Raw genomic sequence first — 20,270 nt, 5'->3', positions numbered from 1 at the left:
GTGCTTTACTGCCTGTGCATTGAAGGAAAGATTACCTTTCTTCATGATGACACTGGTGCTCAAGCCACTGCAGCGCTGGGAGCCTGTGATTGCCCTGTTAACCAATAAACTGTCTTCCACAGACACTGTGATCACGCTTCGGGATGCTCTTCAGCGTGTCGTCCTGTTGGAGGGAGTCCCAAAACAGTTTAGAAACCTTATACTACACATTTACATCTCCTTTCAGTTCCTTCTACCAGATTAAAGACACGTGGGGATCACACATTTCAAGCCACTGTCTTTGATATCAGCAGAATGTATTGAACTGTTTAATTGTCAGTTTAAGACACATCTGTTCAGAACCTGAAATAAAGGCTGCCTTCCACTCCTCACTCTTTTAAATTCTAATTAGATTATGAGCAAAATGTCTAGTGAAGGTTGTGGATTGTGTATTTAATTTAAGAGGAATGTAATTAACGAAAGTGGGTATTTCATTTTAATGGCAGTCTTTTTCAGTTCCCTTTAATCAATACAGACATGTAAAGATCCATCCTTTGTCAAAGCAAAGAAAAAGTTGGTAGTGACCACTTCCAAGCCACTTCAGGACACAATCATGTATATAATCGCTCCTTAGATAATGATATCTCTGGTAAAAGCTCAATTGCATAGTCGTAATGTCTGTAATGTGGCCATTCCTGTTACCTAAATATGCAGATTAATGTATATACTGTAGTAACCTGCAAATTACTAAGAATCGGGTTTCAGTGTTGAAGAAATGGAGCAATCTTTACTACAATGTCAAATGGTTTACAATTTGTTCCTGTTTCACTAGTAGAGCATTCTTTCGCAGAACCTATTTTGTTGTTTAATTGTCCCATAAAATTATATAAGAGGATTTATGACCTATAGATTAGCCTTGTCAAACTCATTTGGTTTTTGGTAGGGTGGAACTTTCCTGGATACAACCAAGTAATGTCTAATTTTTAAATTTGTTAGTGGTTATGTGATTCAATAGGATAACCCAGAACTCCTTGCTTTTGATTTATATGTTCTGCATTGTCATTTTTCTATAAGAGACAATTCAGAAACTAAATGGATATATTAATTGTGTCTAAGGAGAAAGGGTACTGTCAGTGGCACACATAATAGCGTGCTATGATTTTGTAATATTCTTTAAGGTAACTTATATTAAGATCATAAATGTTTTTACAAGAAAAGACCATTCAGTCCAACCTACCATGTCAATCTCTATTTAACGAACATCTTAAAAAACACTATGAAGTCGAGATTTGAAGGTCCTCACAGTATTACTGTCTGCTAATACTGCTTGGCAAGTTAATCCATTTACCCTTAACCAAGTTCCATCTGTGCATTTGTGTTCTTTTCTTAAAGACCTCATTTTGAAGTAACAGCTGATGTATACTACTACAAAAACTTTTCTATCTATGTATTTTACTTAAACTAAAGAGATTTGCTTTATTCATCTCTTCTCCTTATAGCTCTTACCTTGCAATCACATAATAAATTTAATAGACTGTCTCGAGTAATTCTCTAGTATCAATGAAATGTGCATACCGTATTGCAGTTGATCTCTAATTGAAATGTAGAGCTCAAGCATATCTCCTTTTATTTGGCATGATGTGCCATGTAAGTTTTTTTTTTGTTTTTTTTTTTTGGATTTTATTGATTTTAATAATAACATTCCGTACAAATAAGTTTTACAAAACTTGGTTCAAAACAAATCATCCCTCACCCATAAGAAAGAGAGCTAGGCCAGCAGAGTACAACTTTAAACTAATAAAAATAAGTAAACAGATAAATTAACAAAGAATTTAAAATAAAGAAAAAAAAAAAAAAATATATATATATATATATATATATATATATATATATATATATATATATATATAAAGAGGGGAGAGAATCTGCTTCCTTAATTAAAATGCTTATTCTAAAATGTTATTGATTAGTTCCTGCCAGGTTTTGAAAAAGTTTTGTACAGATCCTCTATTTCAAAAAAGTTTTGCAGAGATCCCTCTAAGTGAGAATTTGATTTTTTCCAATTTCAAATAGTATATAACATCAGTTACCCACTGACTTAAAATAGGAGAGTTAGGATTCTTCCAGTTGAGCAAGGTAAGTCTATGTGCCAATATTGAAGTAAAGGTAATTACAGTTTGTTAGTCCTTCTCCACTTTAAGCCCATCTGGAAGTACACCAAACACACCTGTTAATGGGTTAGGAGGGATTGTGACCCCAGGGCTATTTGAAAAGCATTTAAAAATTTTGATCCAGAATGATGTTAATTTGGTGCAGACCCAAAACATATGGTCCAGTGAGGCTGGAACTTTGATTGCAGCGTTTGCAGGTTGGATCTTGCCCTGGAAACATTTTGGACAATTTTAAACGCGACAGATGCGCTCGATATATAATTTTAAGTTGAATAATTGTATGCTTTGTGCATATGGAGCTCGAGTGAATTCTGTGCATTGCTACCTTCCACAACTTCTCTGAGATGTTGAGTGAGAGATCCTTTTCCCAGTGCTACGTAACTTAACATAGGTGAAGACTTCAGAAAAATAAGAATGGAGAATATGTGCCCTTTTTCTGTAAATTCTGTTTCTCCCTTGCTACACTTAATGAACTTTGCCTTCCTTTTGACTGTTGTTTTGATGCTGAAAACAAAAATTTAGATGCCTTTAAGGTTATATCCATCTCCAGCTGCCTTTTAGCATTTATACCTTTTATTTTCAGTATTGCTCAAATGTATTAATATGCCATTCAGTTAGTGTTTCCTACAAATAGAAAGTTGAAGGCAAGGGATGGGTGCTTCATCTGCTAAGAAATATATATAAATAATGAAAATTCATAACCATTTCCCACACCACACATAATGCTTTTCAAAATTTCAATACCAGATGTCTGTCTGGTTGCTAGGCAAATTATCGTTGCACTCCTTTATACAGTTGAAGAAGCATATATTTGCAGAGTTGTATCAATAGTATGGAACTTTTAGAGATGTGGATAGAAAAAGCAAATAGCAATTGCAGAGGGCTATGTACATATGTAGAACTGAAATAAAGAATTCAATAGTTAATTAGCTAGGTATGTTGAACCGAGTGTCTGAATTTAAGTGTAAAGTTTATTCCATGAAGAATGTGGATACACTAATTACAAACCACAATATCTCTAACCTTAATCTCTGCTAAAACTGTATTGTTGGTTCTGTCCCCAAACTGCACTGAGCTCAAGGAGACTTTCACACTAAGCCCTAACCACACTAACCTGTACCTTTAAATTCCATCTCTAACTGCAGTCTCAAAACTGTTCTGATGTTGTGTACCACACTAATTCCTAACCTTATCTTCCCTCCTAAAACTGTTCTGACTTTAGCTCCTAAAAATGAACTATTATTATACAATTGGCCTTCACGCTAACCAGTGAATAAGCAGTTAAGTGACACTTGCACTGATGCTGCTCCCCATGTTTTGATTTATTCAGAGAAATATAGTTTGTCATTTAGTGCCAAGGCACAGTGACTGTTAAAAATAAAAGCCGTGCATCTTAAAATATTTTACAAAGAAAAGGACATTCCAGCATTGAAGAGTATCACAGAAACAAAAGTATAGTTTTATTTAATTCATTAATTAGCATATACTGAGAAGGCTATTTTTATGCAATTAATTTATTAGAATGTTGAGTTCAGTGACCCAGAGTTACCCCAGCTGGTATCTCCCACAGATGTATGATTCCTGGAAGCAGACTTTGTGCATACAAGACTTGTACTGTGTTCACATAAACTGGCGATGGTATATGCTGCTTTTCAGCACTATAAATACATTTCCTGTGAAATTTTTAGATGTGATATCATTTAAGAAAACTAATTTTCAGCACCATCAATACTGTATACTGCCAGTAAAGTCTGTAAACATGAAATCATTTTGATAAAAATGAGAAAAACACAGGCTAACCTTAAATAAATGTCAATTTATTCATTCACACTGTCCATCATATGCCACTTCAAATATACTTGATACAAAGCTTTATTTTGGAGTATTTGTGATGTTTATTTAGCTTTTCATATTATTATTCCTTCAGAAGAGATTAAGTCACATTTTAGAATGAGAATAAAGAAAATAATTCTAAACCGCACCCTATGTAAGCACTGTACATAACTTATTACAATTATTATAATTAATATTATTACGTCAAGTTAACATTTCACATAACTTATTTAAGATCCCTGATATATAACTATACAATTCATATAAGATTCAGGTCCTAATTTCAGTTAAATCAACATTTCAGTTGTGAATGACAATAGTTACTAATTAATATGTCAAGGTATAAATACTCATCACTGCACAAAAGCAGATGACATCTGTTAATGCTGCTAGAAAAGATAAACCACATTACACTAACAGATGATAAAGTTTATCAAATTATTAAAAATACATTTACTAGATCCTAAATCTATTCACACCTAATTCTTCACAGCTGCACACATTCTAATTTGGGTGACAAGACATCATTCTTAAGAGTACATCCAAAGAAGTTCTACTAGTCAATGAAAAATGACCATACTTAATGGAAGTGTACCGGCACCTGCTGTTAGAGATGTACCTATACAGTGGAGTTTGGTTGCAACTCTAATCAACATGACTAGTGTTGGAGGTAATGTGTTAAAAATAACCAGGGTTACGTAGTCAAGTTACTTTTTAACGTATGAGTAATGTAACACAGTGCTTATTATTATATTGGAGTAAAAATAACTTTGTTGCTTCTAAAGCTTATTCCCAACACTTGAATAAAAAATAAATACTACGTTATTTTGCAAACGTATTATGCTTATTCTGTAATATATTCTGCACACATGTTCTTCGGCCATCTGGTGACAGCTAGCAAAGAGGAAGGTACACATTTGTAGAAAGCAAGCAAGTGAAAAGAACAGAACAAAAGTTTCAGGTATACATTTAATCCTCCCTGTGCTGAGGGGTCAGAGTAAGCCAGTGGTTGTCACATCACCACTGGATCCAATGCAAGAAGCAAACAGGGTGGATGGCACACCAGTCCTTTGCAGGGCTCAGTCACACAGCCAAGTATAAAAGAGTATGCTGCCTGCAATTCATTAACATAAAGCTATTAATAAAGTGTCAGTTTAGTTTTCACCCAACCATTTGCTGTACTGTGTAGATATGTCTGCAAATATGCAAATGTTCTGGGGCATGTGAAAAACGGGGTGGATGTTTTTTATTTCACGGCACATGAAGAACTAAATGTATTTATAAAGTAAAATAAATTCGGCAAATTTAGCTGTGTTTCTGGTCAGTTTCATTAAGGTTTACCTATGGGCATAAGATTTAATAACAGTGAAATGTGCAGTATTTCATACAAAAGAAGAAAAAGTAATACACTGTAATTCATTATATTTTATAATAAGTAACTATATAACATTTAGTGACTGTTTTTTGTAAGTAATCAATAATTGAACTAATTTACTTATAAAAGCAACATTCCCAAACACTTAACACAGTCCAGCTAATCACGTTCTTCACTGGCATTTGTGTTAAAGGTATGAAACTGATGAAGATTTACTCAGCTAGTAGTTACAACTGAAGGAGCAGTAGGCAACCAATTTTCAATTACCATTTCTATCAGAATATCTTCCATCAAAATAACACTGTTTTTGACCTACATTAGCAATAATTTAAAGATTGTATGTGCTTGGATTCAAAAGGATGTAACACACTTTATTTTAAATGAAGAAAATAACATGGCATACAATCAAGTCAAATTTATACAACAAATGATTTCACAGTGAGCACACAAACACAACAAAACTAAAACTAGAAAAACTAAAATTAAAAGAAAAATATCAGAAATTTAAAGAAAAGGAGAGCAACAAAAACAAATTCAGTACTCACCTGTGAGAAAAAATAGAGCCAACAGCATGAGCAAAATTAGTTAGAAAAAAAAGCGAATGTTTTGATTCCTCCCCACCCCCACCCCCCCAAGTTTGAAAAAGTATAGAATATTGGTTACCCACTGACTTATTAAAGTTAGGTTTGGATTCTTCCAGTTAAGCAGAATTAGTCTACATGCTGGTAGTGTGGTATAGGCAATTACAATCAATTTGTCCTTCTCCACTTTAAGCTCATCTGGGAGCACACCAAACACAGCTGTTAGAGGGTTACGAGTGATTATGACACCAATGCTGTCTGATAAGCATTCAAAGATTTTTGTCCAGAATTATGTTAATGTAGTACACTCCCAAAACATGTGGCCCAGTGAGGCTGGAGCTAGATTGCAATCTCACTGGTTGGAACTTGCCCTGGATTCATTTTGGATAATGTTAAATGACATGTGTCATCAATGAAAGATTTTAAGTCAAACAATTGTAATAATTTGTGCATATTGAGGTAGATTATATTCTATACTTGGCTGCCTTCCACTCCTTTTCTGAGATATTAATTGAAGTATTCATTTTCTACCATACCATTGGATCTTTAAAATGATGATGTTTTTAAATATTGTTGAGATGCTGTCTGAGTCTTCAGGACTGATCAGTATTAGGTAGGTTTCTTTTAGCAAAGTTTCTGCTTTGAAAGTAGTGGAAAAATTGTGTTTTTGGGAAGTTAAGTTTGAACCATTATTGTTCATATGATGCAAAAACATTATCTATATACAGTTCTCTAAGTGTTTTAATCTCAGATATTTTCCAAAGATTAAATGTTTAAGAAGGATGAAAAAGGTGATTATCATGTAGATGAGAAACAGATAAAAGCTTCTGTGCCTTGAAATGCATCCTGCATTGGTTCCATATTCTAAGTGATTGATGGACAATTCAATTATTGTGTAATAATTAGTATTTACTGGGGCACAAAGCAGGTCACATAAAGAAGTACAGCAAGATTTTATTTAAAGTGCAGACCAGACTTGTGTATATTCATCACTTTGTGTCAATTTCCAGGTTTTTATAGCTTGTATAATTGCCCCCCATCAATAAAATTGAAAGTTAGGTAGTGCCATGCCACCATCTGCTTTCAGTCTTTGTAGAGTTGTCTTTCGAATGCGTGGATGTCTCAAGTCCAGATAAATGAGGTTATAATTGAGTCTAATTCCTTAAAGAATGTTTTGTTAATGTATATAGGGATGCTATAAGAATGATGTTCATTTTGACAGCATTGATTCTCCCTGCTAATGTGAGATGGAGGGAAGGCCATCTGTTCACATTCTTGTTTAATTTTTTTCATGAAATTATAACCTCATTTATCTGGAATAGTGTAACTAACTTAGTTGAAAATTATGTATAAAATTCCACTAGGTAGCCATCAGGCCCTGCTGTTTTCCCAGTTTCAAGTGAGGTTATAGTATCTAGTAGTTCTTAGAGTGTCAGAGGTTTGTCCAGTGCCACTGCACTAAGAGTATCAACCTGTGGTATTTAGTAATATGGTAAATCCTGTTCAATTTTCAATTGTGTGAGTAAGGGTGTTGTATCAACCTCTCTGTTTATCTTTAATGCTGTGTCTTGTCTCGTTATACCCTGTCTCCGTTTTTTAAATATCCTCCAGTGTCTCTGGTACCTCAATCCAGCTAGACTACATATGATCTATTACGTACTTGATTCATTACTATTCCAGGAATCTACTGTATGTGTTTTGATGTCTTAGTCTGGGCTCTAACTCTTTTTCCTTCCTTTAGCTTACTGAGATCTCTCATTCCTCTGTTGTAATAATGAGCTTTTCCAGACTGATTATCTTTCACCACTTGGTCTGCGTTCATCACTGCTGGTTGTAATAGACTCCTGCATATTGGTAGCAGTGTTTTGGCCCTTCTGCTCTAGAGGTTCTGTGCTGGACTGGTCATAAACCCTTCTGAAGGAATGTTTCTGTGTTCTAAGATAGGAAGATAGGGATCTCATCTTGCTTGCTTTGCTTTTGCCATTGGATGTTTTGCAGTTTTGACAGCAGATTCTGCTTTGCCATTGCTTTGTGGATAAACAGGAGATGATGTCTCGTGCTCAAAGTTCCAATCCTTGCTAAACTGCTTGTATACCTGGGAGGAGTACTGTCTTCCATTATCAGACAGTACAACATCTGGGGTGCTGTGACATGCAAAACGACTAACTTATGAACAACAGTAATTGATCTAGTATCTGGAAGGTAGTCAGTTTCCAGAAGTTATTGAATTGTTGAATTAAAAATATGTCTGTTATGACTTTTGCCGAAGTCTGCCTGCAATTTTATGTGGACACATTGCCTCTTTTTATTGCAGTGTAAACGTCTGCACACTTTCCTATGTAGGTTTTCAGGGCTTTGTATATACTCAGTTAGTACATGCATTCTCTGGGCTTTACGAAGATAGCCCTTGATACCTAGGTGTGCATGAGTTCTCTCCATAATTTCTGATCACCTAACCAAAACATGGTGTTCCTTCTGTAGATGTGTGTCAGGGCTAACCAAGCAGACTGGTACAATGTTGCAGCTGACCCCACAGTCCAGTTGGAATTTTACTAGCCTCTCTTCTATAATCATTATTGCGAAAAGTTGCTCCTTTGTGTACTGTCACCTTCCTGTTGTGAAATGAGGTGAAGTATCAGTGAAACTGTTAATTTCCAGTTTCTGTCACACTCTTGACTTCTTTTTTGTAAAAGTGTTTGGTCTTACATTCTGCTGCAAAATGATTTAATGTGCCATGTTTTTGCATTGTTTTCCATACGTTGGGCAGATTCCTGTTCTCATTCTTGTGGGTTTCCACAAAATTTACATATTTTAATCTGGGTCTTATAAGCTTTCTTAACTGCATTAACTTCTTTAAACTCCTCTCTTTCTGTTGTCTAGCATACTCTTTTGACAGTTCAGCAGCTCTGCATATTTGCAAACATTTTTCTAGTGTCAAATTTGTGTTTTTTTAAAGGCATTCTCTTAAGTGTTAGCTCTAAATGTCACATACTTTTATATATCTTATTATTAACTCTCTTATTGTTCCAAAGTTGCACGTCACTGCTTCCTGACTTCTATCAAATATTTGAAAACTTTTACCTTCGCTTTCTCTGCTTCGTTAAAGGTTATGCCGATGTACAGTGAAAATTAGTCTTTCCATAACTTCCATGCCTTGGACAGAATTGGCTGTTTTGAATTTAAAGCTTGGGGTGGTTTCAAATGCGGCATTAATTTTTTTCCTGCACGGTCTCAAAAAAAATTTGGTTTGGGTTTCTTCATCTTCCTTAAGTTTTTTTTTTGACTCAGTTTTCTTCAATGCTATAATCACCACTGCCACCATGTTTTATAGCAATAGTTATATTAAATAACTCACATGAACCTACCATCTTAGTTCTCTCCAACTTTACTTACAACACTCTCCAAGCAACATCTGAACATCTACATGCCTCTCACAAAGGCTCAGTACTCCAACATTGACTTCCCCTTGTTATAGTATAGATCAAATAAGACTTTCGCACAATGGAGACTCAGTTTTTGGGATCAGCACACTGGCTTATTAAATGTCTGTCCTGCATCATTGACTCGGATATGTGCATATGGTTTCTCCTTGTGTATATGCTGTTGCTTTTTTTTCTAATAGCTTGTTATAGTGTAAGCATTGAACCTTTGTTCACTTTTTACCATGCAGAAAAGTGAATGGGAGCCTGGATGTGGCAATGCTGTCTTAGTATTTTCTGGAGTCAATGGAGGGGCATATTCAATCTGTGAATTTTAACATGGCAGTGCTATCTTTACAGGCTTTTGTGGAGTCACTGGAATTGCTACACAGTTATAATCTATTTTGTGTATTTACAGACAAAGTGAATTGTTCATATGGCTGGGTTAGAAGTAGGTCAAAATGCTTAAGCTTATAAACTATTTATTACTGTGCCTGTACACCCACAGGGCAGGCTGGGTATTTTAGTCCCAGGAGATAGCCTTGTGGGGTCTGCTAGGGGGAGCTGCAGGGACTGGGATTCCTTACTCAATGGGATTTCAGCCTCACCTGGAAGTGCTAGAGAACCACAGCTTTATATCACCAGAATCACTGCCAAGGTAGGATAAAAGGAGCAGCCTCACTTCATTCTGGGAGCCAGAGTCAATTGAGCCAGCTTAGGGCTACAGAAATAAATTAGTGTCTTCTCCAGAGATGCTAATTCTTCTCCTTTCAGCAAAGCTCGCCACACTGAACAAACCTAAATTCCTCTACTGTAAAAAATTTCTAAGCTTAATATTTAATTTTGTATGCAGCACTTTCACTATTTATGCAGTACACCTGTTTTGTCTTACAGGAAATATATGCCAGAAGTATAATAGCGTAAAAAAAACAAACTTTTGGCTTGTCCAATAAAAATATTTCTATTGTGTGGGCTAAACATTTAACTCCACCCAGATTTAGCCACACCCCATTCTTCATAATAAAAATGTAAAAAAAAAAATTGGCTTTTGGCTCCACTGATGAAAATATGGTTACTGGGTTGGGCTAAACGGTTTAGACACACTCTGTTCCGAATGCTGCAGTGAGGTCCTTCTCCAAATATTCCCAAGCAGCATATACGGTAAATTGAAAGGTGTGCAATGCATTTTATTATTACATAAATTACAAAATTCATTCCAATAGGTGTTGTATCTGAAATGTTACCGCCAAATATAGCCAACTGAGCATAACTGCAAGAAGGACAAAAATTGGCTTATACTGTAATAATAATGAATAATTTTATTTATTACACAATTTCGTTAACCTAAATGGCATCAAGGAATAATTAAAAAAGAAGAATGCAAAATGTAAACTAAGTAGTAAATGACAATATGAAAAACAATATACAATAAAATATTCAAACAAAGCAGGATAATAAAACGCAGTAATACAACTTAAAATTATGCAAATATAATACAAGTAAAAGAAAAGCAAAAAGGAAGTGAAAAGGAATAAGAAGCGCAAGTGTGTTGGACTTCACAAACAGTAGAGGACCTTGTCTGTCAAATGTCTTCTGTTTTACATACCAAATCAGAATGAAAGTAAAGACAAAAAGGGCAGAGATTGTTTCTGAACACACCACAGCTGTTAACCCTTGATACAGTAAGGGCTCCGTCAAGCAGCACACTACTGGCTGTCACAAAAAGGGGCAAGCACGACTATGCTTGAAGAGTAGCACTGAGTTGGTAAATGTTACATGACCAGTGATCGATTTTCAGGCATTTAAATTGACATGGTCCGCCAACACAAGCTGCAAATCTGATATGCCCTATGAAAAGAAGTTGTGTAATGTGAGAAACGAGTAGATTATGAATATGCAGCACAACTGAAAAAGAGATACACTGATTTTTCAGATGTTAATTTGTCATGGAAAAATAACTGTCCGAGAGCAGTGGACAAATGGGAACAACTGAACATTAATTTCGGAAGTGTAGTTGGGCAGAAAATGTGAGCCAATCTTTGTGGCGGAAGAAGGCCGCCTGCTCTGCAGAGCCGGGTCCATAGAAGGTGAAAGGGGCGGACGCATAGCTGATTAGCCACGTGGTCGCGGGAAGGTAAACAGACAGCCCTTAAAGTGCCGGCAGGACAGAAGCAGGCAGGCAGACACAATGATTTAATCAACAAGGTTTATGAAAAAATAAAATGAAATAACTATATACATACAATAAATAGAAATCAAACAATCATCCAAGGTTTATGAAAAAAGAACATGAAATAACTATATGCATACAATAAATAAAAATCAAACAACAATTTTTGCAATAAAAAAATAACTGTCAGTGCCATAACCTGCAGATGAAGCCCAAAATTAAAAAAGAAAATTGGGAGGAGGAGGAGACCTGCCAACATATAACGTGCCAGTCATTTGCAAAGATTGCAAAAAAAAAAAAAAAAAAAAGTAAAAACCGCTTTAAAAAAGGAAGGAGACCTCGTTGACAACATATAAAATGCCAGTCATTTGCAAAGATTGCCAAAAAAAAAGTAGAAACAGCTTGAAAAAGGAAGGAGGCCTCCCTTTCTGCCAACATACAAAGTTACACAGATTAACAAAAAAAAAAAAAGAAGCAATGTATGGGCCCATCTACAAATTGATTACTGAGAAAAACGCTATATAAATGTAATGCATTATTATTATTATTATAATTAATAAATAAATAAAAAAATTTTAAAATTCTTTAATGGCCATCCCCCCAGCACGATTTTTTTTCTCCCTCCTCTTTAACTCCAGCCACTTCTGGACAGTTCTGCCAGCTGAGGTGGAGCAAAAGAATTCCCCCTCCCCAAAGCAGCTGTGGCCGAACTCCTTTGTTTTAGGATGGCCACAGCGCTGGCAAACATAGGCCTCTACCTTCTTCCTTTGTTTGGGGGGGGGGATCCTTGTTGTCGCGCCAGCTCATCCGCCTCCTGCTTTTTCTTGCGCCGCAAGGCAGTGGTGCGAGGTATTGAAGGTCCTGGCAGTGGCGGTGGAAGTGGAGGAACTGCAGTGTCAGCCAGCGGGGGGAGTGGCTGGGTGGCGGGTGCTTTATGTGGCACGGGGGGGTGCCCAACGATGGCTGGTGCCACATCCATGGGGCCCCAAGGTCAGGCAGGTCACGGAACTGGAACTGTTGCGCAGCGGACTGCTCGGGGCCCATGGGCTGTGGCCGTACGGCAGGGGTGGGCTCTGAAGCAAGGGCCAAGCTGCTTGGTAACGACACGGCCATCTCCAGAGCCCGCCGTACCAGCTCCCTGGTGCGAGCATAATGCCTACAGGGACACAAAGCAAAGGAAATCAGGGTGGGAGGGAGGAGAGGGGCATGGTGGACCCCACTTGTCCAGTGTGTACTTACCAATGTGCCAGGGTGCGCTGATTGAGGGGGAATAACTGGATACGTGTCTGGGCCACAAGTATCGGGTTTGTAAGGATGTTTTTCTGAATGTAGATATAATCACGCATTACAGTTGCCCAGCGGTTCACCCTCACGCCGCAGATGGTGGTTCCTTCGGGGTGAATCCTGGGCAGCTCTACACAAACGGTCTCCACAAGGCGGCTGATGTTTGGCATCTGTGCGGCTTGGCCACCTTGGCCGACCATACACCTACAAAATTCAGGGGGTGGGTTTGAGACTGAGAGAGAGAGAGAGTCAGTCCTGCCATCGATATCCAATCAAAAGGAAAGAGGCCACGCCAAAGAGGTTGAGCACCTACTGTTGCAAGCTCTCCATTCCCGGTGTGACACTGGTCTGAGAGTGCTTGTGTCGGAACCTCCCCTTCACCAGTCTTTCCTGGTGGCGTGGAGGGAAGTGAACTGGGGCCTTGTCGCCCTCTGGCAATCGTTCCAAGAGGGTGACGATCTCCGCCACTTGCTGCTGTGTCACGTAGGCATGGTGACGCAGCTTCAAGAGACTGCAGGCCAGGTTGACCACGTGCTCGTAACCCAGGCCAGTGTCAGGTCCAAGGCTATTCTGTTGGGGGAAGAGAGTGAAAGTGAGAAAGGGGAGTACTCATCAGATATTCCACAGGTATATCTCGACTCGTCGGGAGAGACTTACCAGCTCGTGGGACACCCTTTGAATGGCCTCGTCTCCAGGGCAGGTCTCCTGGTCGACTGGCCCAGACTGTGAGGCGCCGATGGCAGGGCGCGACTGGGACTTGTCAGACGGCAAGGGTTTGGATGTTTGTCGGGCGAAGTCATCCTCAAGGCTGAAGAGGGTCTGGTCCAGAGGTTCCTCTACCGACCCCTCGTCCTCTTGGAAGCCCTCATTGACACTGTCATCGTCTGTAATGGTCCCATCCGGAGTGTCGGTATCCCTGCCCATCACTTCCTCCAGCACTCGACCGGTCTGCGAAAATAGATACTGGATGCCAATGAGCTCACCTGTGAAAAAGAGGGAACTGGTTTAAAATGAAAAGGTGGGAGGGAGGGAGAGAGAGAGAGAGAGAGAGACAGACAGACAGACAGACAGACAGACAAGGGCTGGATGCCCGCCTCACCAGTGTACTTCACAGGCCGGGTGTAATCCTCAACCAGCTTCATGTGATACACAAGTTCGCTCAGCTCATTGAGGGAGTGCTGGAGTTGGCCAATGTAGCAGACGGTATCACGGTCTGCTGCCTCCACTGCTTGTGCCGCACGGTCCTCGTTCCACCGCGCCAGGCCTTCCAGGAGATAGGCCTGAAAGTGGGCCGCGCTGTCTGAAGTGCCTGAAAGACACTGTGAGAGAGAGAAACCAAACTACAATGCCATCCACTCCCTCACGCCACACAGGTCACAAAGAACAGGTTTCTGGGCACCCTTACCAAGTATGAAGCGGTCCAGATGCAGGTGGAACGACTCCAACGAAGTTGAACCTTGCGCACACCTGAACACCGGCAGCATGATCCCCCCTTTGACCAGCCACCCGGTCTGCATGTACAGGTGCACGCCGGGTGGGTCCTGGATGCAGTGGAGGTGGCATCTCCGAGTCTTCCAAATGTCCCGGATCTTGTCGCGCTCTAAAAGCGGGATACCCATGGTGTCAGTGGCATCCCCGAAGGCCTCCAGCATCTCGTCAATGAGCCGGCCAGTCTCCTCCGCCCCACGCATGCAGCGGCAGCAGTGGCGGGCCAGCTCCTTTAATGGGATGTTTCCGGAGCCTCAGGGACCCTTCCCCGCCTCACCAGCCTTGGCCTTTTGCAGCCGGGTGACGTCTCCCTGGTCCCACTCAAAAATGCAGAACGAGAGATGCGCCATGAAGAGGCTGTATAGTAGGTGGCTCTCCGTGGTGACACCCGCTGCGAAGCGTCGCATCAGGTGCCACATGTTGAGCCGCACCACTAGCTGATCCCACTGGTGGAATAAGAGGAACACCTTGGATGGTCTCCCGTGGGAACAGCAGTCTCGGTCTACATAGAGGACCAGAGGCGGGAACACACTGGCATCACGGTATCGCTGCATCAGCCCGGTGGCCATGGGGTGCAGGCCAGCGCCCTCGGCTGCAATGAGGACGCTGATCAAGACCTGGCCGTGCTCGTTCCCCACGTTGGTCACCCAGGCTGCCATACCTGCCGTGGCACCAGCGAGTTTCTTGGTCACCTGAACGATGAAAGGGAGAGTGACAGTAAGCTGGAAGGAAAGAAGGAAGGAAGAAGATGGGGATGGCAAAATTGCTTATCTTCTTGGTTGAGTCCATCTTTAAGATTGAGCCAAAGATGGAGGTGATCCGGGCCTTGGTCTCTTCTAGTCTCGAAGCCGCCTCCCTGGCGTAGGAACCACTTTGCACCGGGCACTGGGGTCATCCATGGTGGTAAAGACGGAGTCGCAGATGGCTCGGCACCTGATGTGATGAACTTGGCGACTGCGAACAGGTACTTTTTGGACTGCAACATCCAGGACCTGGTGCGCTCCTCGAGCAAATATCTGCGCCGCCGGTTGTCTCCGTTGCCCAGCGTGCGCTCACGCATCTGCCCGATGAGCTTTTTGTCTCGGATAACCTGTGTTAGACAGAACAGAGACGTTAGGACGGCCCGCGTGTGCCCGTCTACCTGTGGAGAGTTGACGCAGCCATCGGAGACTCCTTGTCTGACATGTAAGTCAGGATAGCTGGAAACTCATCCCAGTGGGTGTGGTGCAGCTGATCCAAGACATTCTGCGACCAGTCCGCCACCTTCTTCCTGCAGCGCCGGCACTCCAGGTACTTCGTGGCCATAAAGTACCATCCTTCTGTGTCCAGGACCCTCCGGACAGTCCTGTAGAGTCCGGCTCCAGACAACCTGTGGCTGCACGCTGTACAGGAGACCTTGTAGCCCCACATGTGGTACGGCATCCACAGGAAGAACGGGCGCTGAAAAAAGGTGTCGGGTGCTGGAGGTGCACGTTGTGGGGGCCGGGAGGATGCCACCAAAGGCGAAGGTTGGGGGTCAGCGCAGGCTTTCCATTCTTGCCCGTGGTGAAAAGGACCCGACTTACCCACACATGCTGTTCCTTAGGTAGTGAAGTCCTCCAGCCTTCGGGCAAAAGTAGCTGTGTGTGTGTGTGTGAGAGAGAGAGAGAGAGAGAGACAGCATGAGCAAGAGAAAAAGAAACAAAAAGAATCAGACAGGGCCTGTTCCTTTCCTGGCAATGCAATTCAAAGAAACACATCCTTTTAACTCATCACTCTCCTGGCTACAGACAGCGTTTGCGAAGGCTGCTTTCCTGGATCAGCTGTTGGTTGGGAGCACTGGGATGGTACGGGCCTTCCACTGGTTGCATATTGGGAGGTAGATGCTGGGGAAGGTTGTTTACAAATTCAAACAAATAACAGGTTAAACAGAAAAAGTGAAGGAGCCACCACCAGTTTCCATGGGTAGCGGTCATTTACCATCCTCCAACTCCATGCTGGCCGACAGCAGCATGTCATCGGGAATCTCGACGACGGAGGCTGCTGCAGAGAAAGAGGTGGTGGGGGCAACAGTGTTGGTTTTGGGAAGGGAGGAGGTTGCTGCCGCCTTCGCCTCGTCTCTCCGCCGCACATACAGATGGAGCGCATGCATCTTGGTCCCGACTTTGGTGTTCTGGCGCCAGAGCTATATGATGTAACTGCATTGGGGTACTAAAGAGGGAATGGTAACAGGTGAACAAATGGAAGTAGGGTCCCACTACCTTGCTGCGCCCTTTCCCTCAGACCCCACCCAAAAGTCTCTCACCTCTTGGCCTCCCCATCTTCTGCATCGTAAAGGGCCTAAAACATCAGGTGTCCGTGTTGGCCAAAGCCGACGAGCCTCTTGCCCTTGTCCAGGGTACTGGCCGACCCGTCTCGCTCCCGTCGACGATGGATGGCCGTCTTCACGTTGGGAAAGAGCCAGGCGTAGGACTCCAGGGCTTTCTTATTGCTTGCCAGCGGGCTATCCGACACCTGGCCATCTTCGTGCTCCCTCTGGTGGGTTGCCAACACCATGACAACATAGCCGAGGTCATGGGTCAGCGACCATTTAAAAGTTTGACCCCGGTACTGTCCAAACTGGAGCTCGCTGGGGTCACCACCTGCTGCCCGCACATGTCTCCTGGCCTGCTCCCTGACCATCTCGGCAGACTTGACCCTGGACATCACGGCGCCGCTCAGTCCATATGCCTTGGTGACCTGGATCGCCTCGGCAGAGGCCTTGACGGTCAGTTCGCAGGAGGTCTCGCGGCGGAACTGTGGCACAGGGTTCAAGCTGGATAAATTAGATAAACCAAGAGAAAGTTTTACAACACCTCTGTTTTTCTTCAAATTTAACCAGCTGGAATGCAACGAGTGACCTCAAACAGATCCGCAGGAAACTGGCAGACATTTACATTTAAAGTTTAGGTTACCAAAAACTGAAATTAAAAGAAATTTCAGAATATTACAAATTGGCCTTCAGGGAACAACTAATAGGTTACAGCCTACATATAGTCTGCACCAAGCGACGTTGCCTCCAACAGAGATAAAATAGAGTAACTGAGCATGCAAAAAGAAAAAAGGAACAAGGGAAGATCAAGACTATAAGCCGCCACCTTTTACCAAAGTCTATAAGCACCAAGCCCGATACTCCAAAAACTTTTTGAATTAACCTTTGTGTTATTTAACCTATGAATACTTATATGTTGTGGACACTTTTTCTATGGTGTCGTTTCTCGTGACTGAAGACAAAGAGATATAATTAAAGTTAGTAAAAATCTTTTATTGATACACATCAGGCAAAGGTTAAATGACAGAGAAGCACAGTAGCTAGGACACCTGCCCTTCGTCTGCCCCGAGGGGTCGGTTTTCCAAATATTTATAGGGTTTTTGTCTTATGACTTTAGTTACACAAGTATTTCAAAATATTAGCCTGAATCAGCATTACCAAACCCAAGGGTTGAGTACATTTGTTGGTCCCTTAGTTTTTGATGAGTCCACCCTTGTGGTTTTTTGTGTAGTAACCTTAAAAACAAGAAGTAGCACTTACGCCATGGGCAAGCAGAGTTTGCATGGCCCTTGTCACGCACACCAGATTGATCAAGCTCTTTTGTATTTTTCCACAATGTCAACACTGCAGGCAATGTTGGGTCTATTAAAACAATGCAATCAACCAGTACATCAATTAAAGAAAGAAACCTTTTTTTTAAGAGGAACACTGCTATTACAAACAAAGACTCACGTAGGAACACTAGTGGCAGCCATGGTAAGGGATACCAGAAAGTTAATTCTGAAAGCGTAAGGGGACATAGACACAAAATAAATAAATATAATGGTTAGTAATACTAGTGCTGACTTTTTTTAAGGCCTTTAATAATATTACAATTACCTTGTTACACTACAATTTGCTATTGTTAGCATTACTATTATTTATTATTAACAAACATAATTATAACGCAATTCTGTCCAGACTATTTACAGATATTTATATTACTGAAACCAGTTTGCTAAAAAGAAAAAAAAAGAATACTTTCATTAATATGTACAAAAGAAATAAATTCTCATTAGATTAAACTACATCTGTTTTATTTCACTTCACTATAAACCTTGTGTACTAAGTAACCGCAATAGTGCCATATTAATAGTACCAGTGGGCCCACTTTAAGATAAAACTCCAATCATGAGCTGCCACGAAGATTGGGACTCTTTAGCTGGGCTGGTTCAATCGTGGTGATGTTATTGTGGCAAAGTGCATTGTTCTACCATGCTTATGTTGGAAAAGCTATTAATTAAACTTAAGTATTTAAATTCTAATTGACAAGAAATTCTGTGAATTTTGTACTATGGTTTTGGTCTTAGAAAAATATTTTATTTAACTTTTAACCATGCAAAAGAGAATAACTAGATATAGCTATAATAAATCAATCTAAATACAGTGTATTTGTGAGAGATGTTTTTGTTTACCATGGAAGAAATCTGAAACAGACATAAAAGGGAAGTATTTTGTTAAATATATTGTGTCAAAAATGTGGGAGAATAACCTTAGCCTGCTTTTCAACTATCTTAACTATTTATTGTCTGTTATCTAACACAGTTAATCAAGTGCAGGGGCTAAAGCCAATCCTTACAACTTGCATGTCACCAGTCTATCACAGGGTTCACTCAGTTTAACTAGGCCAGTTTAGAGTTACCAATTAGCCTAACAGATGTGGCTTTGGAATGGAAGAGAAAGACCCATGCGGACATAGCAAGAATTTGCAGACTCTACACAGAGAATACCTGGGCTGTTATTTAAACCAAAGATGCTGGTGATGTTAGGCTACAATGTTAACCATTGTACCACCATTTTGCAAATTTAAATTATCTATGAGAGTAGAATTACTGCTGTTGGAGAAACAATGTTTCATTCTATGTGAACAGTTCATAATGAGATAGAAACATGACATTACATTTTAAGATTTTCTTCACATGGTTTTAAAAGATCATTGTCATACAGTATTGAATTTAAGCAAATATTACAGCTTATTATTTAAAAAAACATTTTTTGAGAAACATAATTTGTATTATTGTGTAATATGTTAGTTGTATTGTCACATGTATAGAGTTATTGTTTCATTATTCATTAAAAATTATTTTCCATGGAAGTAAGATAATTCCAAACATATGTAAAATAGTAATAGACATATAAACATAAAATAAAATTCCTTCATACAATATGCCCAGAGGACTGAGAAACACAGAAACACCATTGTTTCTATTCTGTTTTATTCTGAATATTTTTATTACATAATGAAACCATCTTTTTTATTCATTTAACTGGGTTTTTGAATTACTATTTATCACGTTTTGTTTATTGTTTACCTTTATTCCCTTATTAATCACTACTAATTTACAGATTTCAGTGTTGACTGGTGGGCCCTGGGGGTTTTGATGTTTGAGATGATGGCTGGAAGATCACCATTTGACATCATAACAGACAATCCCGACATGAACACAGAAGAATATCTCTTTCAAGGTTAGTTGTAAGCTGTGTGTTTGTTAACAATCTCACCACAGCAAACCTTCTGGAATAAAGTTTGTGCTTTTTTGCTTTTGATTGGTTATTTGTCATGCTTAAACACATTCAACGGGTTCTCACCTGACTTAACTGTGACATTAAATAGCTATTATAATAAATACATTTTTGTCATATGACAACATTCCACAGAGAATTATTAAAACAGATTTTCTTTTTATTATACTCTATTGTATCACGTTTTATAGGATTGTGACTAATTGGTTTATTTTCTTTTATACACGTGTTGGCCAATGACACTTGTTTTTCCAGATATTTTGTCACCAAGTAGCACTTTCCAAAAGTCTGACAGTAGTGCTTCACCCCTTTGCTCCTTTGTATTGTGCTGTGCATCTGTATTATTGTTATTTGTTCTTATTCTGTCATTTTGAAAAAGAAAAAAAAAAATTCAAACG

The 20,270-nt window shown here is 40.1% G+C and overlaps 1 protein-coding gene across 2 annotated transcripts in view; it reads left to right on the top strand.

Moving 5' to 3' along the window:
- prkcz (protein kinase C, zeta) overlaps window positions 1-20,270 on the top strand; it is a 381,379-nt gene that overhangs the window by 232,698 nt on the left and 128,411 nt on the right. For both annotated transcript variants that reach the window (XM_051931388.1, XM_051931389.1), the window contains exon 9: window positions 19,696-19,815. In XM_051931388.1, the coding sequence (XP_051787348.1) occupies window positions 19,696-19,815 (120 nt within the window). The remainder of the gene's footprint in view (window positions 1-19,695; window positions 19,816-20,270) is intronic.

The sequence above is a fragment of the Erpetoichthys calabaricus genome, chromosome 8 (genome assembly GCF_900747795.2).
Source record: "Erpetoichthys calabaricus chromosome 8, fErpCal1.3, whole genome shotgun sequence".
Classification (NCBI taxonomy): Eukaryota; Metazoa; Chordata; class Cladistia; order Polypteriformes; family Polypteridae; genus Erpetoichthys; species Erpetoichthys calabaricus.
The sequence above is the reverse complement of the archived record's forward strand: the minus strand, read 5'-3'. Positions and strand labels throughout refer to the sequence as shown.